The sequence below is a fragment of the Eulemur rufifrons genome, chromosome 2, assembly GCF_041146395.1.
Source record: "Eulemur rufifrons isolate Redbay chromosome 2, OSU_ERuf_1, whole genome shotgun sequence".
Taxonomy (NCBI): domain Eukaryota; kingdom Metazoa; phylum Chordata; class Mammalia; order Primates; family Lemuridae; genus Eulemur; species Eulemur rufifrons.
Window position 1 is genome coordinate 31,669,855 of NC_090984.1, and position 22,965 is coordinate 31,692,819.

Below are 22,965 nucleotides of genomic sequence, written 5' to 3' on the forward strand. Positions count from 1 at the left end.
AAAAACCTGAATATGTGATTTGTCAGAACAGAATTTGATCATTGAAATAGTAGAACATAAGTGATGATTCAATAATGTATGGGAACAGTGAGAAATTGAGACTATCCTAGAAAATGTAGGATTTATATTTACCATATAATTGAAAAGGGACTTATTTTTAAAAAATAAACCTAAAGGAATAATAACATCTCACATTTATTGAGATTTTTTCCTATATAATTAACATTATAAAGTATCTTGCATGGATTATCTTATTTAAACCTATCAATGGCACAGTGAGTTATGAATGCTATTATCTCCATTTTACAGTAGAGGAAACACATGTGATAGGTACAATTTGAAGTTTATGGTCTGGGATTCAATAAGTCAGCTGAGATAGGTTCTCACCTACATGTGTGAAAGTTAAAGACTGGCGAAATATTCAGAATTATTTTATTCATGCAAATAAAATGCCTTTCTTGTTTTGTTCTGAGCGGGGTTATACCGCTCTGTGCAGGCCCACAGGAATCAAAGTCGGAGAGAAGGAATATCTTTGCAGCAAGACCCTGGGGCGTTGTATGACTTTAATTTAGATGAGGAATTGGAAATTGATCTTGATGATGAAGCAATGGAAGCTATGTTTGGACAAGACCTGACCAGTGACAATGATATTCTGGGAATGTGGATCCCAGAGGTACTGGATTGGCCTACCTGGGTGTGTGTGACTGCAGCGGGGGCTGCTCTGACTTATTTTCCTGCCCTCCTGTTCATACAGCTTACTAACAGCAGCGTTGCCTAGAATTAAAACACTCTAAAAGTCTTATATCTCATCCTGAGGTTTGGGGATTTAATGCTTGATGTTACTTTGATACCTACAAACTAATAAGAAAAAGTCTCTTGTTTTCTCTGTGCAATTTTATTGCTGCTTTCCCCAGACTAGATGAGTAGAGCCACATTGCGGTAATATTTGATTCTGATGTCAAAGATAGATTACAAAACAGGCATCAGGTCCCAGTAGATACTGCTGGGTTTTATAACATGGCTGCTGCTATGCTCACATTGCTATCTGAATGCATGCTCTTCTCCTTCATAGGTTCCATTTAATCAGTGTAATGCCTCATGCTATGAACCAGTGATCACCTAGATCTTGTAAATACCTCTATTCAAGGGCAGAGTACATGATGGGTTTGTATATATACATTTGTTAGCATTACATTTTTATAGCAGGGAGACCAAAAAGCTCATAGGTGTAAGTCCTACACGAAAGAAAATCTACTATGTCAATAGGTAAATGAATCCTCATGATTTTTCTCAGAAATTCATTATGCATTTTATGCCCAGATGAAAATTAGTTCTTTCTACTAGCCAGGTTTTAAAAAAAAATCATTTTGAGATAGGGCAGATTGTCATGTTCATTAACTCTTTTCTCATTAGAACGATCACTTACTTAGAACTTATTAGAGTGACGGAGGGCAAAAACACCTTCAGATTGTATGATCTAAATTCTAATTTGGAAGAAATTTTTTATGTAGCATTAACGAACATCTTGGAAATATTCCAGCGTATGTAAACAAAGTAGTTAATTTCAATAATCTATTTGTCGCTTCTTAATTTTATGTTAAATTAACTGTAATAATTCGGTATGAAATCATTTTGTGCAGCATGTTTGTGAGTCTGAAGACAGGGAAGAAGTGGTGGTGTGTGAACTGTGTGAATGCAGCGTGGTCAGCTTCAATCAGCACATGAAGAGAAACCACCCCGGCTGCGGGCGCAGTGCAAACCGCCAGGGCTATCGCAGCAATGGCTCCTATGTGGATGGCTGGTTCGGTGGTGAATGTGGAAGTGGAAATCCATACTACCTGTTATGTGGCAGCTGCAGGGAGAAGTACTTAGCCCTGAAGACCAAATCCAAGACAACAAGTTCTGAAAGGTACCTTGAAATTGTGTAAATATCCAGACCCTCTGAATGAGAGCGTCTCATACCTTAAGACATGGAAACTGTAGATTTTTTCTTGTGAGGAGTTACTTTTAAATTTCCCTGAAATCCTATGATTGCTGAATTGGGGGCAGAAAGCGTGGAGGAGGTTGAAGAATTCATGTTCCCAGCTGAGGTGGGAACCTGACAGTCCAGGAATAGTGGCATGGAAACAGGTCCTTTACTGGAGTTTGGCTCTCAATGTTTGACTTGTTGGCACTTTGTGGTTGGGACCTTGCCTTAATCCTCAGGAGTCTTACACTCAATTTTTTTCATTGATGTTTTCCACTGTATTTCTGACGTTTTAATTAAGATCTTTCTCTTGATGAAAAAAATAGACTGTTTTGATTAAGTGAGCTTTCATGAAAATATTATCTCTTTACATCCTTAATTCCTAGTGAGTAGGTTTTTTGCCCTTATTGTAAACTATTAAAATCTTTAAGGCTTTCTGGAATAGAACTTGATTAAAAGAGTTGTTGTAGGTGACCCAGAAATCTTCTCAGTAGTTTGGTAAAATGGTCATTGATTTTCTAAGTGTGTATATAGCTACATACTGGCAGTTTTTATTACGTTAGGCCATAACATGAAACATACCTTTTTATTTTGTGCTGCTTTATTAATGACCTTTTAAAATGTTCTAATGACTTAATTTGCATTTTTGGATACTAACTGTTTTATATGAAAACACAATGTTCTTCATGTTTGGTGCAGGTACAAGGGACAAGCTCCAGATCTAATTGGCAAGCAGGACAGTGTGTATGAAGGTAGTTGTTTGTTTTGAGAGCTTCTTTATTTTACATGTTTTTTATATAGACTCTGCTTAACATCTGTTACTAAAATTCACCTTTGTATGTGTGTTTGGATTTATGTACATGTTAACTTAAACTTTCCCTGAAAAAGTCAAGATAGTTTCATAGCAACAGACCTACTTTAAAAGTCAAAGGAAAAGGACCTGGGTTCAAACACTAGCTTTTCCATAGAATGTTAATTACTGTTTGGCATATATTTTTTCAAAGTAGGGAAAAGATATGGCATATTTTGAATTTCCATCCTAACTATGGAAAGTGAAAAATAAAGAATTGAGATGAGCATCAGTTTTTCTGGAGCACTCATTTTCTTGAAATACTAGTAACTCATTTCCTAATGATCATGGACAGAGATCATGAACAAGAACTCTTTATTGGCCCCATGACAATATTTTTTATTAGTTGAAACCTCCATTATCAGCTGTAACATTTGTTATTGCTTTCAATGAGTTTGCCTACACAGACTCCCTTTCCCTTAAAGTTGCACCATGCCTCAGGAGTACAGTTTGGTTGTGTCACCAAGAGATGGTGCTATAGTTTATTTTATGGTCACTGGACTTCCAGTCCACCTGCATTTTAGATGTATTCTCACAATAACCATTGTCAGCAGAATGATGTCATGTTGATATTCACATACCATACATTTATTTATTTAAATTCCAGAAGACTGGGACATGTTGGATGTTGATGAAGATGAAAAGCTAACAGGTGAAGAAGAATTTGAATTGCTTGCTGGCCCACTTGGTTTAAATGACCGGCGCATTGTACCAGAACCAGTTCAGTTCCCTGACAGTGACCCACTGGGAGCATCAGTAGCAATGGTCACAGCCACTAACAGTATGGAAGAAACTCTGATGCAAATAGGTAAACTGAAACGCTAATTTGCATTGATTTTATAGACTCTATGTTAATTTGTTTCTTGGATAAGTAAATAATAATAAGGTAAATAATAGAATGGCAGTTCAGCATTATCCCACCCCATCAAGTCTCTTTAGCCAATTATGTTAACATTTTGAAGATATAATGTGATATTAAATTTTGATTTTTTTTGTCTTTATGAAATATTGAAGTGATAAAAAGATTAATAAAATATGTAAGTTTTTTTTAACTTTGTGTTAGGGGAATCCTATAACTGACTGAAAATTATTGTGCAGTCTTTTTTAAATTTGGGTGAGATGTTATGGTAAATTTTTGTTATGGTAAATTTTTGTTGTTTTGAATTGGAGCAATCTTGGTGACTTAGCCCTTTATGTATACTCAAAGCATATTTTTAAAACTATTCCCTCCTATATCTATTAATATTAGTAGAAGTGATACATGAGCAAAATGAGCAAAACAAAAAATGCATTTAATAGAAAATGTCTCCATCAATACATTATTAACTTAGAAATATCCAAGTTAGAACTTAGAAAGATCTAAATTTCCTGAGGAATTTTCTTGTAACAAGGTTCCAGATGAGGAAAACACATTGATTTGCCATGGAACTTGTATAAAATAGGAAAATTTTTTTGTAGTCCAGATATGTTGTTTTCTTATTGAAAACTAAACAAAATCATGTCTTTCAGGTTGCCATGGCTCTGTTGAAAAAAGTTCCTCTGGGAGAATAACATTAGGAGAGCAGGCAGCTGCCCTAGCAAACCCTCATGACCGTGTGGTGGCTTTAAGGAGAGTGACTGCTGCTGCTCAGGTTCTTCTGGCCAGAACCATGGTCATGAGAGCACTGTCTCTCCTCTCAGTCAGGTAAGTGTTGTTTTGTGTCACATGATGCTAAGTTAGCTTCCAGTATATATTATTAGACAGGATTCTGGTATTGTTTGGGAGGGTGAGATAGAATTTTAGAAACTTGTGTATATACTGTTGAATGAAAGATGTTAGACATAGTCATTGTTGTTATTCATTCATTTATTCACTCATTCAGTTAATATTTGGCTCTTTTTAGGTAGAAAATAATGCCATTATAGTAACTGAGTAAAAATGTGTACATTTTATTTTGTTACCTGAAATGTGAAACTAAGGCTGTTGATCCAATTGGTGCTGGGTAAAAACTAAAGATCAAAAAGAATTGACCAACTATGTAGCCAAGTCTGCCTGCAGATTCCATCATGGGGACTCTTGCTCTTTTTGTACTGTAGAGTGTAATGTAAAGATCAAAACATAGCCATTTAAGAAATAATTAAGCAGGATTATTTAATAGCAAATCAGTGAAGGCAGAAGGACACTAAAAGAAAAACTCAAAATAAAACTTAGATAAGACTATGTGGTATTGACTCAAGGATAAACATATAGGATAGTGGAAAAGAACAGAGTTCAGAAACTGACCCACACATATAAATAAACACTTGATTTATGGCAGTGGTTTACATGCAGAGCAATGGGGAAGGGATGGTCTTTTCAATAACTGGGGCAGGGTCAGATGGTTTATCTACATAGATAAAAAGAGAGTCTTGGTCCCAATCTCATACCATATAAAGCAAATAATTTCAAAGTGGCTCTTAGATCTAAATGTGAAAGGTAAATCAATAACGTTTCTAGAAGATAACGTAGAAGAATTTACTCTTGACCTTGGGACAGCAGGGATTTCTTAAGCAAGTCACAAAAGATATCCACCATAAAGAAAAAAAATTGATAAATTGGACATTAAGATAGAAAACCTCTGTTTAGCAAAAGTTATTTTAAAAAAAGTAAGAAAGTAAAACAGCAAGCCAAAGAATGGGAGAAGATATTAGCAATGCATCTAAACAACAGAATACATAAAGAATTCCTATAAATCAATAAGAAAAAGACAACCCAAAAGAAAAATGAACAAAATACATTAAGTGTTTCACAAAAGGGGATCTCCAAATGGCCAATAAATGTGAAAAGGTGTTCAACCTCATTAGTTTTAAGAGAAATGAAAATTAAAATCCAGTGAAATACTACTACACACCCACCAGAATGGCAAAAATCTAAAAGACTAAGGGGGAAAAAAAGTTAGCACAGGCTGTGAAACACCTAAATTCTCATACATTGCTGGTGAGAAAATAAGTTAGTACAACTACTTTGGAAAATTGTTCAATAGTTTCAGTTAAAGCTGAACATACTCTGTAACCCAGAGATCCCCTTCTGGGTATATATCTAACAGAAGTGCTTATGTATGTGCCCCAAAAGGCATCTACAAGAGCAATCATGGCAGTATTATTCATAATAGTTCCATGTTGGAAATCACCTGATTGTCTTCCGTATGAATAATTGAATTATAGATTTCATTTATATGTCAATGAAAATTAATAAACTGCTCTAATGCAACAGCATGGATGAATCTTATAAACATAATGTTGAGCAAAAGAAGCCAGACACAAGAGAGTACATACTTTATTATTCTCATCATACATTGTTTAAAAACAAGCAAAACTAAGTTTTGGCTTTAGAAGTCAGGATATTGTGACTGAGAAAAGCCCAAAGCAAGCTTTTGAGGTACTGGTAATGTTGTTTCTTGATCTGGAGAGTGGTTATGTGGGTTAGTTCAGCTCGTGAAAATTCATGCTTTATTAACATTCCCGTATATTTTACTTTGGTTATACCTCAAGTATTCGCCAATATTTATTAAAATGAGAGAAAGTTTAGATAACAGTTTTCAGCTCACATATAATGTTTTCGGCATCTCTTAGGACATGTATGACTAGTGACAGCACAGCTTATATTTTATTATGGCTGTTGATGCTATGGATGTGGGCCTCCAATGGTCCCTTAAGAAATCTATTTTCTTTATCCATCTGAAGTGTTTTCCTTTACTGGCAGTGGTTCCAGTTGTAGCCTGGCTGCTGGTCTTGAGTCTCTGGGGCTAACAGATATCCGAACGCTGGTTCGATTAATGTGTTTGGCTGCAGCAGGGAGAGCTGGCCTCTCCACCAGCCCTTCTGCAATGGCAAGCACCTCAGAACGCTCGCGAGGTGGGCATAGCAAGGCAAACAAGCCCATCTCTTGCCTGGCCTATCTGAGCACAGCAGTGGGATGTCTGGCATCAAATACTCCTAGCGCTGCAAAACTGCTGGTGCAGTTGTGTACACAGGTAAGGTGGTTTCAGTGCTTTTCCCGTTACATTGTTTATTTCCCACTAATCCTTGAAGAGCCTTTTGAAATGAAATATTTTTGTTCCAAAATTACATATAAAAATTAAACTTGTTTCTTCCATTTGCCTCTTCAGAACTTGATTTCTGCTGCAACAGGTGTAAATCTAACCACAGTTGATGATCCAATTCAGCGAAAGTTTTTACCCAGCTTTCTCCGAGGAATTGCAGAAGAGAATAAGCTTGTAACCTCCCCAAACTTTGTTGTAACTCAGGCCCTTGTGGCATTACTAGCAGACAAAGGGGCCAAACTGAGACCTAACTATGATAAGACAGAAGTTGAAAAGAAAGGTAGATTTCATACTATTTAAATAGACAATCTTCTAATCAGTTTGATTCATGTTTTTAAAAAATGTGTTTTTGTATTGTTGTATGTGATAAATTACATAACGTGAGCTTCTTAAGTTTACATAAAACCAGTGCATGGATACCTTTTCACTGTATGGAAACAAATATTAGAAAATATACCAATTATTTATATAGATTATGATTTGAGTCACCATAGATAATAATCCTGGTAGGTTTCTGTAATAAAATTTAGATAAAGGTAGTGTTATTTTTTTCTTTGTCTTAAAATGAAAACACTTTGAAGGGACTGCTTAATCGCTACTGTCTACCCTTCTTTTCATCAGGATCATTTGGCCAAGAGCGATAAGCTTTAGTATTCATCAGCCCAGTTCCTTGACTACTGGCTGTTAAGATCACGTTTGAGCAATAAAAGCCACTTTTCAAGGGCATGTAGCCTCTACCTTGGCAATAAAATTATTCCAAGTCTACTGTGGCCTTAGAGCAAAGGCTGTTGATTGATGTGTAATAAAATGTACATTTCCAGTGAATCAAATTTATTATAGAATTTAATGTGAGATAAATGGTTTATACTGTATATGCATATCTTAGTAAAATGATTGCTTGAAAAAGTGCTAATTCTTAAAAGATTTGGGTTAACCCATTTTTGTTTGTTCACCATCACCAACTCTCACCTGGGCATCATTTCATTGTTTTGTTTAAGCAGGTTTAACTGCCCAATTGTATGCCCATCCTTCCTATGATCCTTCTGCTGTAGGCCCTCTGGAGCTGGCCAATGCCCTGGCAGCCTGCTGCCTCTCCTCCAGGCTGTCCTCACAGCATAGACAATGGGCTGCCCAACAACTTGTGCGCACTCTTGCTGCACATGATCGAGACAACCAAACAACTCTACAAACACTTGCTGATATGGGAGGAGATCTCAGAAAATGCTCCTTTATCAAGTTGGAGGCTCATCAGAACAGAGTATGTATTTTGAGTGTAAAATGTATTAATCAACTTATGTAAGATGAAATTGTCTCTGCTCTTCTCAAAGAGCTCAAACTGTAGTGCTCACTCATGTGTGTGCACTTCCTCTCTTTCTCATTCCCTCTCTGTCTCATACACACACGTGCACACCTGCATACATACACAATTATGAAGATTTTTCCTGTAGGTACCAACTATATTTCTTGAGTTGGTACAGTAGTATACAAATGGGAGAATTGGATAGGGATGAGAAGAAAACCAAAGGAATAGCTTCACGAAAGATGAAGGTTTATGCATTTGGCCCTCTCTGTGAGTTCCGCATCTGTGGATTCAACCAACCTCAGATCAAAAATATTTGGGGAAAAAAAATTAAAAATAATACAACAATTAAAAATACAAATAAAAAATATAGTATAAAAACTATTTACATAGTATTTATAATGTATTAGGTATTATAAGTAATCTATAGTTGATTTAAAGTATGTGCGAGGATAATACGTGTAGGTTATATGCAAATACTACACTATTTTGTATAAGGGACTTGATCATTTGCGGATTTTCGTGTGTGTTGAAGGAACCTGGAAGCAATTTCCTGCAGATGCTGAGGGACAACTCTATGTGCAAGAGAAAAAGAAATTGGCCTCACTATTTTAATCTAGCCCACTGGGTCCCTGACCAATGACTAAGGCATTTAGAAAATGAAGACTAAACTGTATTATTTAAACAATTTTAAAAATTCTTCTTAGTCTGTGTTATTTATTTTATAGAATATAAATATGTTAAAGTATTTGTACTTTACTGAATTAAATAAACATATTCAGTCAAGATTCTAATAGTTCTCAGAAAATTCAAATGAGTTTGAGCATAGTATTTTAAAGGTATATTTCAAATAGGTATATATTTTCAAGCCATTCAGAAAAGAATAAAACCATGCATCTTGCATTGTAGAACGGATACTTCATTTTATAGTTTTGTGGTAGAATTTTTTTAATTTGGTAGAAATTTTACAAATGATGAAATCATTTGAACCAAAACTCAAATATTGGTGGACTTATCTGTTTCAACTTTTCTAGGTAATGACATGTGTTTGGTGTAATAAAAAAGGTCTCTTGGCTACAAGTGGCAATGATGGCACCATCCGGGTGTGGAATGTTACCAAGAAGCAATATTCACTGCAACAGACCTGTGTGTTCAACAGACTGTGAGTGCTAACATCACTTGTATAACATTTAAAGTAAGAGGATCCTAAACATGCCTTATCTTGGTTGTGTTAATGTAATCAAATTGTCACTAAAATTAAGAAAACAACTTTTTCTTAGATTAGTATTACTTTATCTCCAATGTGTATTTTAACTTTCTAGGACAATAATTCAGAAAATATAATTTTAAACTGTATCTGGACTTAGAATGAAATCAATGTCTACTAGTAAATAAATGTTCAGTTATATATAATAGTAAGCTAATTTGTCATCAGTCTTTAAGGATTGCTTAGGAATTAGAGTAATTATATTACTTCTGTATCAGAATGTAGCATTTTTTATAGTTTTGTAGCCAGCTGTAGTTACTTCTTTTCTGAAGAGTTCCCTAGAGATTAGGCAAACAGGAATCAATGTGCTCTGAGTAATAACCATGAGTAAACCCATACAAAATCTGAATGTCTCTGTTGACAAATTATGTACTGCATTAAGTGAGGAATAGTCTAAGTGTCACTCGTTTATAATTCTGCATTTTTCATAATGATGACAAACACTAGCAATATGTAATTGTCAAATAGTGTTAGCCAAGCTTTGAAACATAAGAATCAGCTATTATGTACTCCATTGTATTTGAAACTTTTAAGATTTAAGGTTTAGTTTACTTTTGGGTGATGGGGATTAGAATTCCATACATATCTGTTGTATTCTAGGGAAGGGGATGCTGAGGAAAGCCTGGGGTCACCCAGTGATCCAAGTTTCTCACCTGTTTCCTGGAGTATCAGTGGCAAATATCTAGCTGGGGCTTTGGAAAAGATGGTGAATATCTGGCAAGTTAATGGTAAGAGTCACGTAAATACTAGTAAACTGCTGAAGGTACTTTTTTAGCCTTCTCTTAGCCTTCTGAGTCCAAACATTGGCTTCTCTTCACCTCGAAACTTACAAGCTGTTTAACTACTGTGAAAATCTCTGTAATGTGGTTTTAATTAGAGAGGAAATGCTCATTTCCTGACTTTTCTTTCTAGGAGTTTAAACTAACTTAGTTGTAAACTAAAAATTCTCTTCATGTGCCACTAAATATTCAGAGTAGGGTTTGAGGAGACATAGCAATCACTGAATTTTAAGCTATGTATTCTTTTTTTTTTTTTTTTTTTTTTGAGGCAGAGTCTCACTCTGTTGCCCTGGCTAGAATGAGTGCCGTGGCGTCAGCCTTGCTCACAGCAACCTCAAACTCCTGGGCTTAAACGATCCTACTGCCTCAGCCTCCCGAGTAGCTGGGACTACAGGCATGCGCCACCATGCCTGGCTAATTTTTTCTATATATATTTTTAGTTGGCCAGATAATTTCTTTCTATTTTTAGTAGAGACGGGGGTCTCGCTTTTGCTCAGGCTGGTCTCGAACTCCTGACCTGGAGCAATCCACCCGCCTCGGCCTCCCAGAGTGCTAGGATTACAGGCGTGAGCCACCATGCCTGGCCAAGCTATGTATTCTTTTGAATTGCTTTAAGTATTCTACTAATTTTGTTTGTTTCATAGGTACAAATTCTTATTACACCACTCTGGACAGTAAAAATCATTATTGCAATCTTGGGCTTACTAGTATTTTTGTTTGTTTTTACATATTTGAGGAATAGTTGTTCTTTTCACATTTAAGGAATAGCCATAGTCTGGACTATAGGTAAATTTCTTATGTTAATTTGATTTTCAGTCGTTATTAGGAAAAGACTTAAGTGTTTGACATTTGTACTCTGAATATTTTCCTTTACTCTCTCTTGTATAAAACTACCAATTTTGTCCTATTAATATTTATAGAAAAGCCTATTAATTTGATAATCATGTAATATATAAATGAAGGATCCAGCCTTCACAGACTTATTCATTTCATAATAGTAGGTTGTTATGAACTTGGGGGCCGCTTTGAGTATATATTAGAATTAAGAAGTATTTTTTTGTTCTTTTTTTTTTCCTAAGAATTAAGTAAAAACTACTTAACATTTTCTCCCTTCTTAGGAGGAAAAGGATTAGTAGATATTCAGCCTCACTGGGTATCTGCCCTGGCTTGGCCAGAAGAGGGTCCAGCTGCAGCCTGGTCAGGAGAGTCTCCAGAATTATTGTTGGTAGGACGGATGGATGGATCTCTAGGACTAATTGAAGTTGTTGATGTGTCTACCATGCACCGTCGAGAATTGGAGCATTGCTATAGAAAGGATGGTAAATGATTGCACTTGTGTCTAGTTGAGGCTTCCCCTCTGAATAGTCTAGTTTTTTGGTACCTGCTTTTAAAATGCTGAGTAAATTTTACTTTTGACTTTGTTTTTTAAACTTACCAGTTGGTATTTCATTTTAATTAGTTACTAAATTAAAGATACTTCTCTCCCAACCTCCACCACACATCTCTGCCAAAATGATATTTAATAGTATTATAACATATTATTCATCCTTTGTGTAAATGACTTAACATTTATAGAAGACTCCAGGTCTCCCTTGAAAGTAAGGACTATCCAAGAGGACAAAAGGTAATAATCATTGGTAGAGATGAAATTGTTAACAGATGAGTAAAATAGAGGAAATGGGGGAAGAGGAAAGAGGAGAATTCCTGGTCTAACAAGAGATAGTAGGAAATATGATGTAATTTATTTTCTCACTATGTACCTTTGAATATATATGCATCTTACAAAGTAGTTTTTGTTGGTTGTTTGGAGGAATGGTGTAATTCAAAGGTCATAGTGCCTATTTATATGGCATTCTATTAGCAGAATAGATGAGGGTTTTTTTTTTTTTAATTTAGTTTTTAAAAAATGGGTAATATCTTCATAGGGTTCAAAAATTTAAAAGTTTTAAAAGGTGTACAGTGAAAACTCTTTCTCCCATCCACTCAGTTCCCACACCTCTCATTCTGCCCTCACAGATAAATACTATTTTTACTTCTTTTGTAGCCTTTCAGTGTTGCATATATTAATATTAAAAGAAGCAAATAGGAATATAGATTGTTAGAAAGAACATTTTGATAGACTTTATTATAAAAACACACTGAGTAGGAAATATTAAATAAGCAGAAGAAAAGTAATTTTCTTTCTTTGACTTGGATTATACCACTTCTCAGTTTCGTGGTAGATTCTGGTGCAGAAGGAAAGAACCTGGTACAGTGACTTAAAATCAGCAAGAGAATTCAATTTTTGTCTCTTTTTTTTCACAACCACCTGAAAAAGAATGAAAGATTATAAATGAGGTAGTCTTTGTCACTTATAAATGACGCTTTTAAAGTGGATTACATGGGATCACTGCTGTAAGCCTACATTTTGTCTAAATGAATTAAAGAGCTGTTTGGAAACTTACTTGCAATGGTTATAAGTATCATGTGTTTGTTTAAAGTCTGTCTGTTAAGTCAGACAATGACAAATAAATCTCTCTTATTCCTTTCTTTCTCTTTTGTTTTTATCATGTTAGTGTCTGTTACTTGTATTGCTTGGTTCAGTGAAGACAGACCATTTGCAGTGGGATATTTTGATGGAAAATTGATATTGGGAACAAAGGAACCACTGGAGAAAGGAGGCATTGTTCTAATTGATGCACATAAGGTAAAAGCATCTTTATCGGATGATTACTTTTTCTTGCCTTTTTTACTGTGGTATTGCTTGATACTAGTTTCTTTAAAATTTTTTTTACATCAGTCACTTAGGATTTAATTTTCATTCTGTTGTTACACAAGGTCTTTTGGCCGGGCGCGGTGGCTCCCGCCTGTAATCCTAGCACTCTGGGAGGCCGAGGTGGGCGGATCGTTTGAGCTCAGGAGTTCGAGACCAGCCTGAGCAAGAGCGAGACCCCATCTCTACTAAAAATAGAAAGAAATTATATGGACAGCTAAAAATATATATAGAAAAAATTAGCCGGGCATGGTGGCGCATGCCTGTAGTCCTAGCTACTCGGGAGGCTGAGACAGGAGGATCGCTTGAGCTCAGGAGTTTGAGGTTGCTGTGAGCTAGGCTGATGCCACGGCACTCACTCTAGCCTGGGCAACAGAGTGAGACTCTGTCTCAAAAAAAAAAAAAAAAAAAAAAAAAGGTCTTTGGACCGTGTCTATATATGGAAAAGTCTATGTAAAAAGAAAACGGTCAAGCCGCAAAAGAAGCAAAACCAAAACAGTGAAATGTGAACACCCCCTATTTAGAGTGCCTCCTACTAATGTCAGAAATTCCACCCATGAAGAAGGATCCCTTTACCTTAATAGAGGTTGCCAGTTCAGATGTTTATAGGGCCACCTAGGCAAGTAACATAAATGCATGAAAGGAGGAGATGGAAGGTATAGAAGAGGGTCAAAGAAAAATCACAAGAACATAGTGATCACAACCATATAAATATAAAACATGTCCCAGATTCTCATAAGTGTTTGCTATTTTGGTCTGTGGGGTGCTTTTTTTTCTTTTTAGTTTCTTCTTTTTCATACTGTAATGATTATCAGTCAATAAAAATAACTTTCAATAAATGCAAATGCTAGCCGAGTATGGTGGTACGTACCTGTAATCCAAGCTACTCAGGAGGCTGAGGTGGGAGACTCACTTGAGCCCAGGAATTTGAGACTAGCCTGGGCAAGGCAACATAGCAAGACTCTCCAAAAAAAAAAAAAAAAAGCAAATGCTAATGAGAGATAACATATATTCCTTTTGAGTGAGAATTTCATCATTCATTCATTCAACTAAAATTTATTGAGCTTTGACTACAGCAAATATATATAATATAGACTATATTAAAGGGTGAGTTGGTGTAGTGATTGGGAATGATATGGTGGTACCTATGATGTGCATAAAATATTGATTTCAAAACAGTTGAGTTATGGAAGTATTTATAAATTATTGATTTTAAAGTATTCGTGAGGGAAGCATTATTCTGATTTTTTTTCCTCGTCCTATTTTAAGGATACTCTTGTTAGTATGAAGTGGGACCCAACAGGTCATATTCTTATGACATGTGCCAAAGAAGAAAATGTGAAACTCTGGGGGCCTGTTTCAGGATGCTGGCGCTGTCTACAGTCACTCTGCCATCCATCTATTGTAAATGGCATCGCTTGGTGCAGCCTTCCTGGGAAAGGATCCAAGTTGCAGTTATTGATGGCTACGTATGTTGTGAATTTGTGTGTGTGTGTCTTAATTTTTATATTGATATAGATTGTTATTTGTATCCATATGGCTTCTCAGTAGTCTTAAGCAGTTCATTGCCAGTCATTATTCTTATAATATGTAATACCATAAGATTACCTCAGAGAAATAAAGAACAGTTGTCTAGTGTGAAACTTGGTATGTAGTCTCCTTATCTAGATGTGATGTTGTTAGAATCTCTGACCTAGCAGTTTGCAAACTCTGTTGCTCTCCCTTTTGTTCATGATTCCCTTGGAAGAGATATACTTTACATCATCCTTGGGTGAATGAGTACATCTGATTTTAAGGTGTCATAACTAAAAGGAGGAAGGAGCTTAAGGGCAGGGAGAAAGGGATGAAGAGGGAGGGAAGGGGTAGCCAGCTCACTAACGGAAGAATATCACAGAATATCATAAAAGTGAAGCCCCAGTTGTATTTCTTATAAAAGATTATAGCATATCTACTATAAATAAATTTTGAAAATAATATTGTGGTAGTTCTACCAGGCCTTAAGTGACTGCTATTTTAATATATTTTTACATCTGCATATTAATGTGTTTTGGTTTTATGTGATAATTTTTTTAAGTGGCTGTCAGAGTGGCTTAGTGTGTGTTTGGCGCATTCCACAAGATACCACACAGACCAGTGTGACTAGTTCAGAAGGATGGTGGGACCAGGAATCAAATTGCCAGGTAACGTTCTGGTGTTTTTGAAGATCTCATCTGAAACCATAGGTAGAATATGTTATCAAAGTAATTCTCCCTTAATTATTACACTGAGATACTATCTTATCCCAAAGGGCAAGATCCAGTAGGGAAATGTAAATGTCATAGTTGTACTTTGTGTGGTCTTTGAATTAGCTTAGTTTTTTTTATAAGTTAGAGACACCATAATTGCTTACTAAGGTGAGATATTCAATACAGATTAAGTGGTGATCATTATAATGGTAGTGGATATAATTGACGCTACAGATAGACCAGTCCTAAGTTAAGTCATTGGTGTAGTGAAATAGGAACACCATGGGAGCACCGCCATTGAGAGTATCTCCTACTTCTGCCAAAATTTGCCCAGGAAGAATGATTCCTGTATCTTAAAGAGAAATTACAAATTTAGATACTTACAGACCCTTCTAGGCAGCTAACGAGAATTCTTGAATCTGGGAGTTGGAATGTATGGAAAGGGTAAAGAACAAAACCAGAAAAAACCAAGAAGCACATTTGCTTCATACAAAGGGCAACAGCTGCTGCAGAGCTGATTATCAACCTCCAGAATTGAGGGCCTATTGTTACCAGATTGTCTAATTTTTTTATAGAAGCCAAAAATCTAGTGTTTTAAGTAAAATCTCTCAATATTAAACATTGGCACCTGAACTTAAAATTTCTTAAAACACTGAGTGGCGAATCAAATCACATCTCTGACCTACCGGTTTGCAAACTCTGTTGCTCTCCCTTTTGTTCATGATACCCTTGGAAGAAATATACTTTACATCATCCTTGGGTGAATGAGTACATCTGATTTAAGATGTCATAACTAAAAGGAGGAAGGATGGCCGGGCGCGGTGGCTCACGCCTGTAATCCTAGCACTCTGGGAGGCCGAGGCGGGTGGATCGCTCAAGGTCAGGAGTTCGAGACCAGCCTGAGCGAGACCCCGTCTCTACTAAAAATAGAAAGACATTATATGGACAACTAAAAATCTATATAGAAAAAATTAGCCGGGCATAGTGGCGCATGCCTGTAGTCCCAGCTACTCGGGAGGCTGAGACAGTAGGATCGCTTAAGCCGAGGAGTCTGAGGTTGCTGTGAGCTAAACTAACGCCACGGCACTCACTCTAGCCTGGGCAACAAAGTGAGACTCTGTCTCAACAAAAAAAAAAATAAATAAAAAATAAAAGGAGGAAGGAGCTTAAGGGCAGGGAGAAAGGGATGAAGAGGAAGGGAAGGGGTAGCCAGCTCACTAAGGGGGAGAATATCACAGAATATCACAAAAGTGAAGCTGGGAGCACTACAGATAAATCTGATTTGCTCTTTGTGCTAGAGAGCAGCCCTATGGACAGGCCTGGCTTACCTCACTTCGAAAGCCTGCAGAGCAAATGCGTAGATTAGAAACAAGTGATAGAACCATCAGCCAACAAAAAGAGGACTATTCATATAGTCAACATGTGCAGTTTACAAATGTTAAGGGATAAAAATGAAAATTACTTAATACATAAAGCTAAAATTTAAAAATTAAAACACTGGTTAAAAAGTAGAAGTCAGAATTTTCCTGTCTCTGAGGGATAATTGGAGCTTTGAAATGTAGTCATTTCTGCTAGTTTGAAGAGTAGAACACGGGTTTAGAAATGTATCAAAAAAGAAGAAACTCAGCTTTAGGAAAGGAGAGCCAGATTGATATTTTATCATTTATTCTGTCAGGCTAATTAGAAGAGAAGTTGTCTTCCTTCCTCTCTCTCCCAATTTTATACTGAAATATAAAATTTCCAAGAATGAATTATAAATTGTTTTAATTTTAATGTATGTTAAAAATAATGAATTGCAGGATGGATATAGGAAATCAACAGGAGCCAAGTGTGTTTATCAGCTGCGGGGACATATCACTCCTGTTCGGACTGTTGCCTTTAGTTCTGATGGGTTGGCCCTGGTGTCTGGTGGGCTAGGTGGACTCATGAACATTTGGTCTTTAAGGGTAAGAGCACAGATTTTATTTTTATGTTAAGGAATATTTTTACATTAATTTAAATACATATAAAAAAATTAACCATCCTAGAAATATTTCATGTAATCATATCTTGAATGCTGAAGAAGCTCCTTTCAGAATCTTCTGCCCTTTAATTTTTCTTACTGATGATAAATATTTTTAAAGTCACCTAGGCCTAGAACATTGGGTAGTAGGTACACACTTGGACATTGCTGAATTTACCTAAAGTGTAGATTTTAGAATACATTTTTGTGATTATGTAGTATAAATTTAAATGTCAGTGATGCCTAAGATTAAGTAATGATCATTGATAAATATATCTCATTTTAGGATGGCTCTGTCTTGCAAACTGTTGTGATAGGTTCTGGAGCTATTCAGACCACAGTGTGGATTCCAGAAGTTGGGGTAGCTGCTTGCTCAAATAGATCAAAGGTAATATTGTAGTTATATCGAATCATAAATTATAAGCCTGTGAAGAACTTTATAAAGCACCTTACTTTATGGAGGAGAAACCTGATATCCAGAGTATTATTACTTGTCTGAGATAGTATGCAACTATTTAATGGCAGAAGGAGAACTAGAACCCAGGTCCCTGATTTATAGTCTAGGGATTTATAGTCTAGTATTTATATTAGGATTTATAGTCTAGTACTTGTTTTCTTTTTTTTTACTGTACCCCTTACCTTGGTTAAAGTGCTTAATTATTGAACAATTTCATTTCCATTGGAAGTTATAAAGTGGATTTTGACTTTCTGACATGATTTTTGACATAGCACTAAACTTATCTCAAAGGAATTTTCCCTGAAAAGAACTATTGCAAAGACATTTAACTTAAGTATGCACAATTTATCTTGGCTTTCAAATTTAATATGCTACGCTGGACATTGTGCTCATGCCTGTAATTCTGGCACTTTGGATTATTTTTGTCTCTACAAAAAATAAAAATTAGCCAGGTGTGGTGGCATGTGCCTGTAGTCCCCACAGCTATTTGGGAAGCGAAGGCAGGAGGATTGCTTGAGCCCAGGAGTTCAAAGCTGCAGTGAGTTACAATCACACCACTGCATTCAAGCCCAGGTGACAAAATGAGACCCTGTCTCTAAAAAAAAAAAAAAAAAAAAAAAAGTCTAGTGAAAATACTAACTTCCCTGCTCTGAAGTAATTCTAAGATATGACATTATCTCCTACAGTATTATTTTTCATACCCTTAAAGATTAGAGCCAGTGTACTGCTTTGATTTACATTTTATGTGGTTAAATGATGTTAAAATAAGCTATAAACTTGCATGAGCAGTCCTACTTTAAGTAAAATATAGAATCAGACCCTGGGCAAAAGTGGCTTGGGTGGAATAAACCATAGAACCAGAGTTAAAGTTGTGCTGCCTCTTTTGTAGCTATGTCCTTCTAGTGTCCCTGGGGTCATACTAGACTTTTGAAATATACTAGATACCTTGTCCTGTTACAAGTCCTGTGAAATAGCTATTGTTTTAAAAAGAACCAGCTAATCCAAGGATTTTCACAAGTTTTGTGATTTTTTTCTTGTTCATTCGTTTTTTACTTAGACAAAATGTAAGATGTTTTAAAGTTTCTTAAGCATTAAAAGTGCAGCCCATTTGCATATAAAATGTTTAAAAGGCAAAAGTATTTAATGGGATTACTGGAAGGAATTTCTCAAATTGAATGGTGATAGCATTGTCTTTTATATAAACAAATTTATCATGTGGCATAATTTATTTTCAACCAGGATGTTTTGGTCGTGAATTGTACAGCAGAATGGGCTGCTGCCAATCATGTTTTAGCAACCTGTAGGACAGCACTGAAACAACAGGGTGTTCTGGGATTAAACATGGCTCCCTGCATGAGAGCATTTCTGGAGCGTTTGCCCATGATGCTTCAGGAGCAGTATGCCTATGAAAAGGTAATCTTTACACTTACTCCTGGAGATCCACAGATGCTTGGTGTTTTGGAATTTGAATTGCAGCTTTGAATTTATCCTTTAAGAGCGTGAAGTCTGAGGGAAATTAGTGGTGCTATTTGGGCAGAATCAACTGAAGATGTCATGCCTGAGACAATTGTTGAATAATCTTAAACCTATTCTTACTTTATTTCCACCACAATAAAAATTTAAAAAAAAAAAAACATAATTTGTATCATTCTTTTTTCAGATTATTCACTCTAAAACTTCTTAAAATACCCATGCCTCCGAGTATCATCTTCCCCTTTTTGACCCATATATGTATTTTTTTATTGTGGTTTTGCCGTCCCAAAGTTGGGGAGTATAGATGGATATGGGTACCAGAGTGAACATCCTCTTCACTTACCAGGTCAATCTTTATGGAAAGTTTAGTGGAAGAACTACATTGAACTGAGTAGGGTAATTAAATACTGGAATGAGAAATTGTAGAATTTGGACTTGTTGTCCAGGCAGTGATCCTAAAAGCCTATCTTCCTGCCTTTGGTAGTCAGTGTGCTGCCCCTAGGCAGAGCTCTTTGGGATTTTTTTTTCCTTCTTCTTCTTTTTTGTTTGCCAAACTACATTAATATAATCAACTATTACCACACCTAGTTACTTTCACTGATGTATTTGCCAGGTATTCTTTTCTGAATCACTCAGTCTCTCACAGAGTTGCTTTACCACCACTAAGGAATGACATGGAAGAAGGAAGGATTTTCCTTAGATGACTATCACGGTTCCCTTGGAAAGGAGGAAATGTGAGAGGGAGCAGATTTCCATGGTTTAGTAGTTATCTGCTTTTTTTTTTTCCAATCAAGAAAACCTGTAATTGAAAATATACTAAATGCAATGTGATACCTTAGATTGGATCCTGGAGCAGAAAGGAAGGAGGTATTAGGGAGGAAACTGAGGAATACCAAATAAAGTTCTGTGGTTTAGTTAGTATTGTACTCATGTGAGTTTCTTAGTTTTGATAAATGTGCCAGTATTGTGTAACATGTCAACGTTAGAGAAAGTTAGGTGAAGGGTATATAAGCGTTCTGTATACTATCTCTGTAACGCTCTATAAATCTAAAAGTATTTCAAAGCAAAAAGCTTTTAAAACACAGTAAACTTAAAAAAATAATGATTACAGGCTTTCAGAATGCAGTAGGTTAATTTAGAATATTTGACAGAGACTCTTCAACATAACATTCTTGTGTTTTCTTTTAGCCTCATGTAGTTTGTGGTGACCAGCTTGTTCACAGCCCCTATATGCAATGTCTGGCCTCCCTTGCTGTGGGACTTCATCTGGATCAGCTATTATGTAACCCTCCAGTGCCACCACACCACCGGAACTGTCTCCCTGACCCTGCATCCTGGAATCCAAATGAGTGGGCCTGGTTAGAATGTTTCTCAACTACCATAAAAGCTGCTGAAGCCCTGACCAATGGAGCACAGTTTCCAGAATCTTTTACTGTTCCAGATCTAGAGCCCGTTCCAGAGGATGAACTTGTATTCCTAATGGTAAATGTAATATGAGATGCTTTTATTTACAGCTGACATTGTATCATGAGTGTTTGGCATATAGCAGACCTTTAATATGCATTTGCTAGCTTGAGTGGCTAGAAGCATACCCTTAGATAAATGGAGAATATTTTTCCTTCAGATAGTCAGTTTAAACCTAATGGCAGGCCTCTATGATGACAGGGATTGATAATATGAGAACTGTGGAGCTCTTGTAAACAAACCTGCCCATTCTCAATGACAGTCACATATTTTCCCATTTTCTTTTGTCAGTAGGTACGTTGTTAGTGCCTTATTTATATATATTTTAGCATCTTTTCCTGGTCATCTTGTGAGATTTATGCCACATTAAGATTCTGATTTATCTGGTACTTCAATCATGTCTATAATCAGCAGCAAGTAAGAATATGGAAGAGCATTCCAACTGTGATTTCTTTCTGATTATATTTGAGTGTTTAGTTGTAGAAACTGTGATGTAGATAAAACACCTTTGTAGATAGTACAGGCTAGCACTTGATCTGACAATCCCTTTTTATACTTAAAATTTTACTTATACAAATATAGAAATATAAATACAATATAGAACAGACAAATCAATTGAGGTAAATTATCTAAATGCAGTCATGCGTTGCTTAATGATGGGGATATGTTCTGAGAAATGTGTTGTTAGGCAATTTTGACATTGTGCAAACATCATAGAAGCATACTTTCACAAACCTAGGTGATATAGGCTACTACACACCTAAACAATATAGCACATTACTTTATTGAATAGTCAGTTGTCACACAATGGTAAATATTTGTGTCTCTAAACACAGAACAGGTACACTAAAAATATGGTTTTATAATCTTATGGGATCACTGTCATACATGCGGTCTGTTGACTGAAACATCGTTACTCAGCACATGACTATATAGAATATTTTAATCAGGAAATGTCCTTCTGAGCCCACTTGGCCCAGCTCTCTCATTTTGTAGATGAAGAAACTGAAGCCTAGAAAGATGAAGTGATTTGCCCACAGTGACATGACACAGGAGTTTATGGAGGCAGTGGCTCTTGCATGTGACGTTGTACCTGTGGGTGTTTAGAAAACTAATGGTTAACTTTGAATCACGAATGCTGTAGTGATAGTGATAGTAAAAGTGTTTATAATAACAAGAAATATTGACGATGTATAATATCAAGTTTCCATATAATTATAAAACTGCCTTCAAATAATTTCTCATAATATTACCATGTTCTTTTTTGGAAAGAAAACTTAGTTGTTAGAAGACTTTGTTGTTAAGAACAGATAAATCCTGACTAAGCAGGATTGATCCTAATGTGCCCCTTGTCTTGCAGGATAACAGTAAATGGATTAATGGCATGGATGAACAAATTATGTCTTGGGCAACTTCGAGACCTGAGGTCAGTAAAGATGAAGATAAATATTAATATATGGTGGCTCTTAGTAAATGTTTTGATTCTAAATGCTTGTGTGTTTGTGCCCTGGTGTAGAGGTTGGCACACATTTGGTACTCAATGTGTGCTTGTTTAAATGAATGGATAAATCTAATTTTACAATGATTATGGTTTTCTAGGACTGGCACCTGGGAGGCAAATGTGATGTCTACTTGTGGGGTGCTGGCAGGCATGGACAGCTGGCAGAAGCTGGAAGAAATGTAATGGTACCTGCAGCAGCTCCCTCATTCTCACAGGCCCAACAGGTAACTAACAGGGTAAAAAATGGAGAAGAAACTTGGGAACTAGGCTGGGTGTGGTGGCTCACGCCTATAATCCTACCACTCTGGGAGGCCGAGGCGGGTGGATCATCTGAGCTCAGGAGTTTGAGACCAGCCTGCGCAAGAGGGAGACCCTGTCTCTACTAAACATAGAAAGAAATTATCTGGACAACTAAAAATATATAGAAAAAATTAGCCAGGCATTGTAGTGCATGCCTTTAGTCCCAGTTACTTGGGAGGCTGAGGCGGGAAGATCGCTTGAGCCCAGGAGTTTGAGGTTGCTGTGAGCTAGGCTGATGCCATGGCACTCTAGCCTGGGCAACAGAGTGAAACTCTGTCTCAAAAAAAAAAGAAAAAAAAAAAAGAAACTTGGGAAGTATTAGTTCCAGTTCCTTTGCTGTCAGTAACTTATTATGGAATGAAGCTTGTCCATTTCATAATCTATTGTGAGAAATCATTAATGAACGTTATGATGTAGAGCTTCCAAATAAAAACTTGCCAAGATTTTTATCAGACTTAAGTTTTGCTAACAAGTTTCTAAATTTTTCTTGCTTCCAAATGTAATGAGTTAATATCATGATGCATTAGGCCTGCCTGGTATGTATTTATAGAAGTTTAGATACTCCTAA

General features: G+C 36.2%; 2 protein-coding genes across 3 annotated transcripts in view; one reads left to right on the forward strand and one right to left on the reverse strand.

The window, feature by feature from the left end:
* The window catches only part of HERC1 (HECT and RLD domain containing E3 ubiquitin protein ligase family member 1), a 193,418-nt gene that overhangs the window by 147,575 nt on the left and 22,878 nt on the right, over positions 1–22,965 (forward strand). Inside the window, exons 44-63 of one of the 2 annotated variants that reach the window (XM_069482949.1) lie at positions 474–694; positions 1,641–1,909; positions 2,666–2,718; positions 3,424–3,624; positions 4,326–4,500; positions 6,538–6,808; positions 6,944–7,157; positions 7,930–8,135; positions 9,212–9,339; positions 10,045–10,172; positions 11,342–11,542; positions 12,779–12,909; positions 14,245–14,444; positions 15,050–15,155; positions 17,000–17,146; positions 17,489–17,590; positions 18,899–19,072; positions 20,321–20,614; positions 21,957–22,022; positions 22,196–22,321. In XM_069482949.1, coding sequence (XP_069339050.1) covers positions 474–694; positions 1,641–1,909; positions 2,666–2,718; positions 3,424–3,624; positions 4,326–4,500; positions 6,538–6,808; positions 6,944–7,157; positions 7,930–8,135; positions 9,212–9,339; positions 10,045–10,172; positions 11,342–11,542; positions 12,779–12,909; positions 14,245–14,444; positions 15,050–15,155; positions 17,000–17,146; positions 17,489–17,590; positions 18,899–19,072; positions 20,321–20,614; positions 21,957–22,022; positions 22,196–22,321 — 3,413 coding nt within the window. The remainder of the gene's footprint in view (positions 1–473; positions 695–1,640; positions 1,910–2,665; positions 2,719–3,423; positions 3,625–4,325; positions 4,501–6,537; positions 6,809–6,943; positions 7,158–7,929; positions 8,136–9,211; positions 9,340–10,044; positions 10,173–11,341; positions 11,543–12,778; positions 12,910–14,244; positions 14,445–15,049; positions 15,156–16,999; positions 17,147–17,488; positions 17,591–18,898; positions 19,073–20,320; positions 20,615–21,956; positions 22,023–22,195; positions 22,322–22,965) is intronic. The other variant, XM_069482959.1, reaches the window with a different exon arrangement.
* The window catches only part of USP3 (ubiquitin specific peptidase 3), a 186,991-nt gene that overhangs the window by 46,392 nt on the left and 117,634 nt on the right, over positions 1–22,965 (reverse strand). The window lies entirely within an intron of this gene.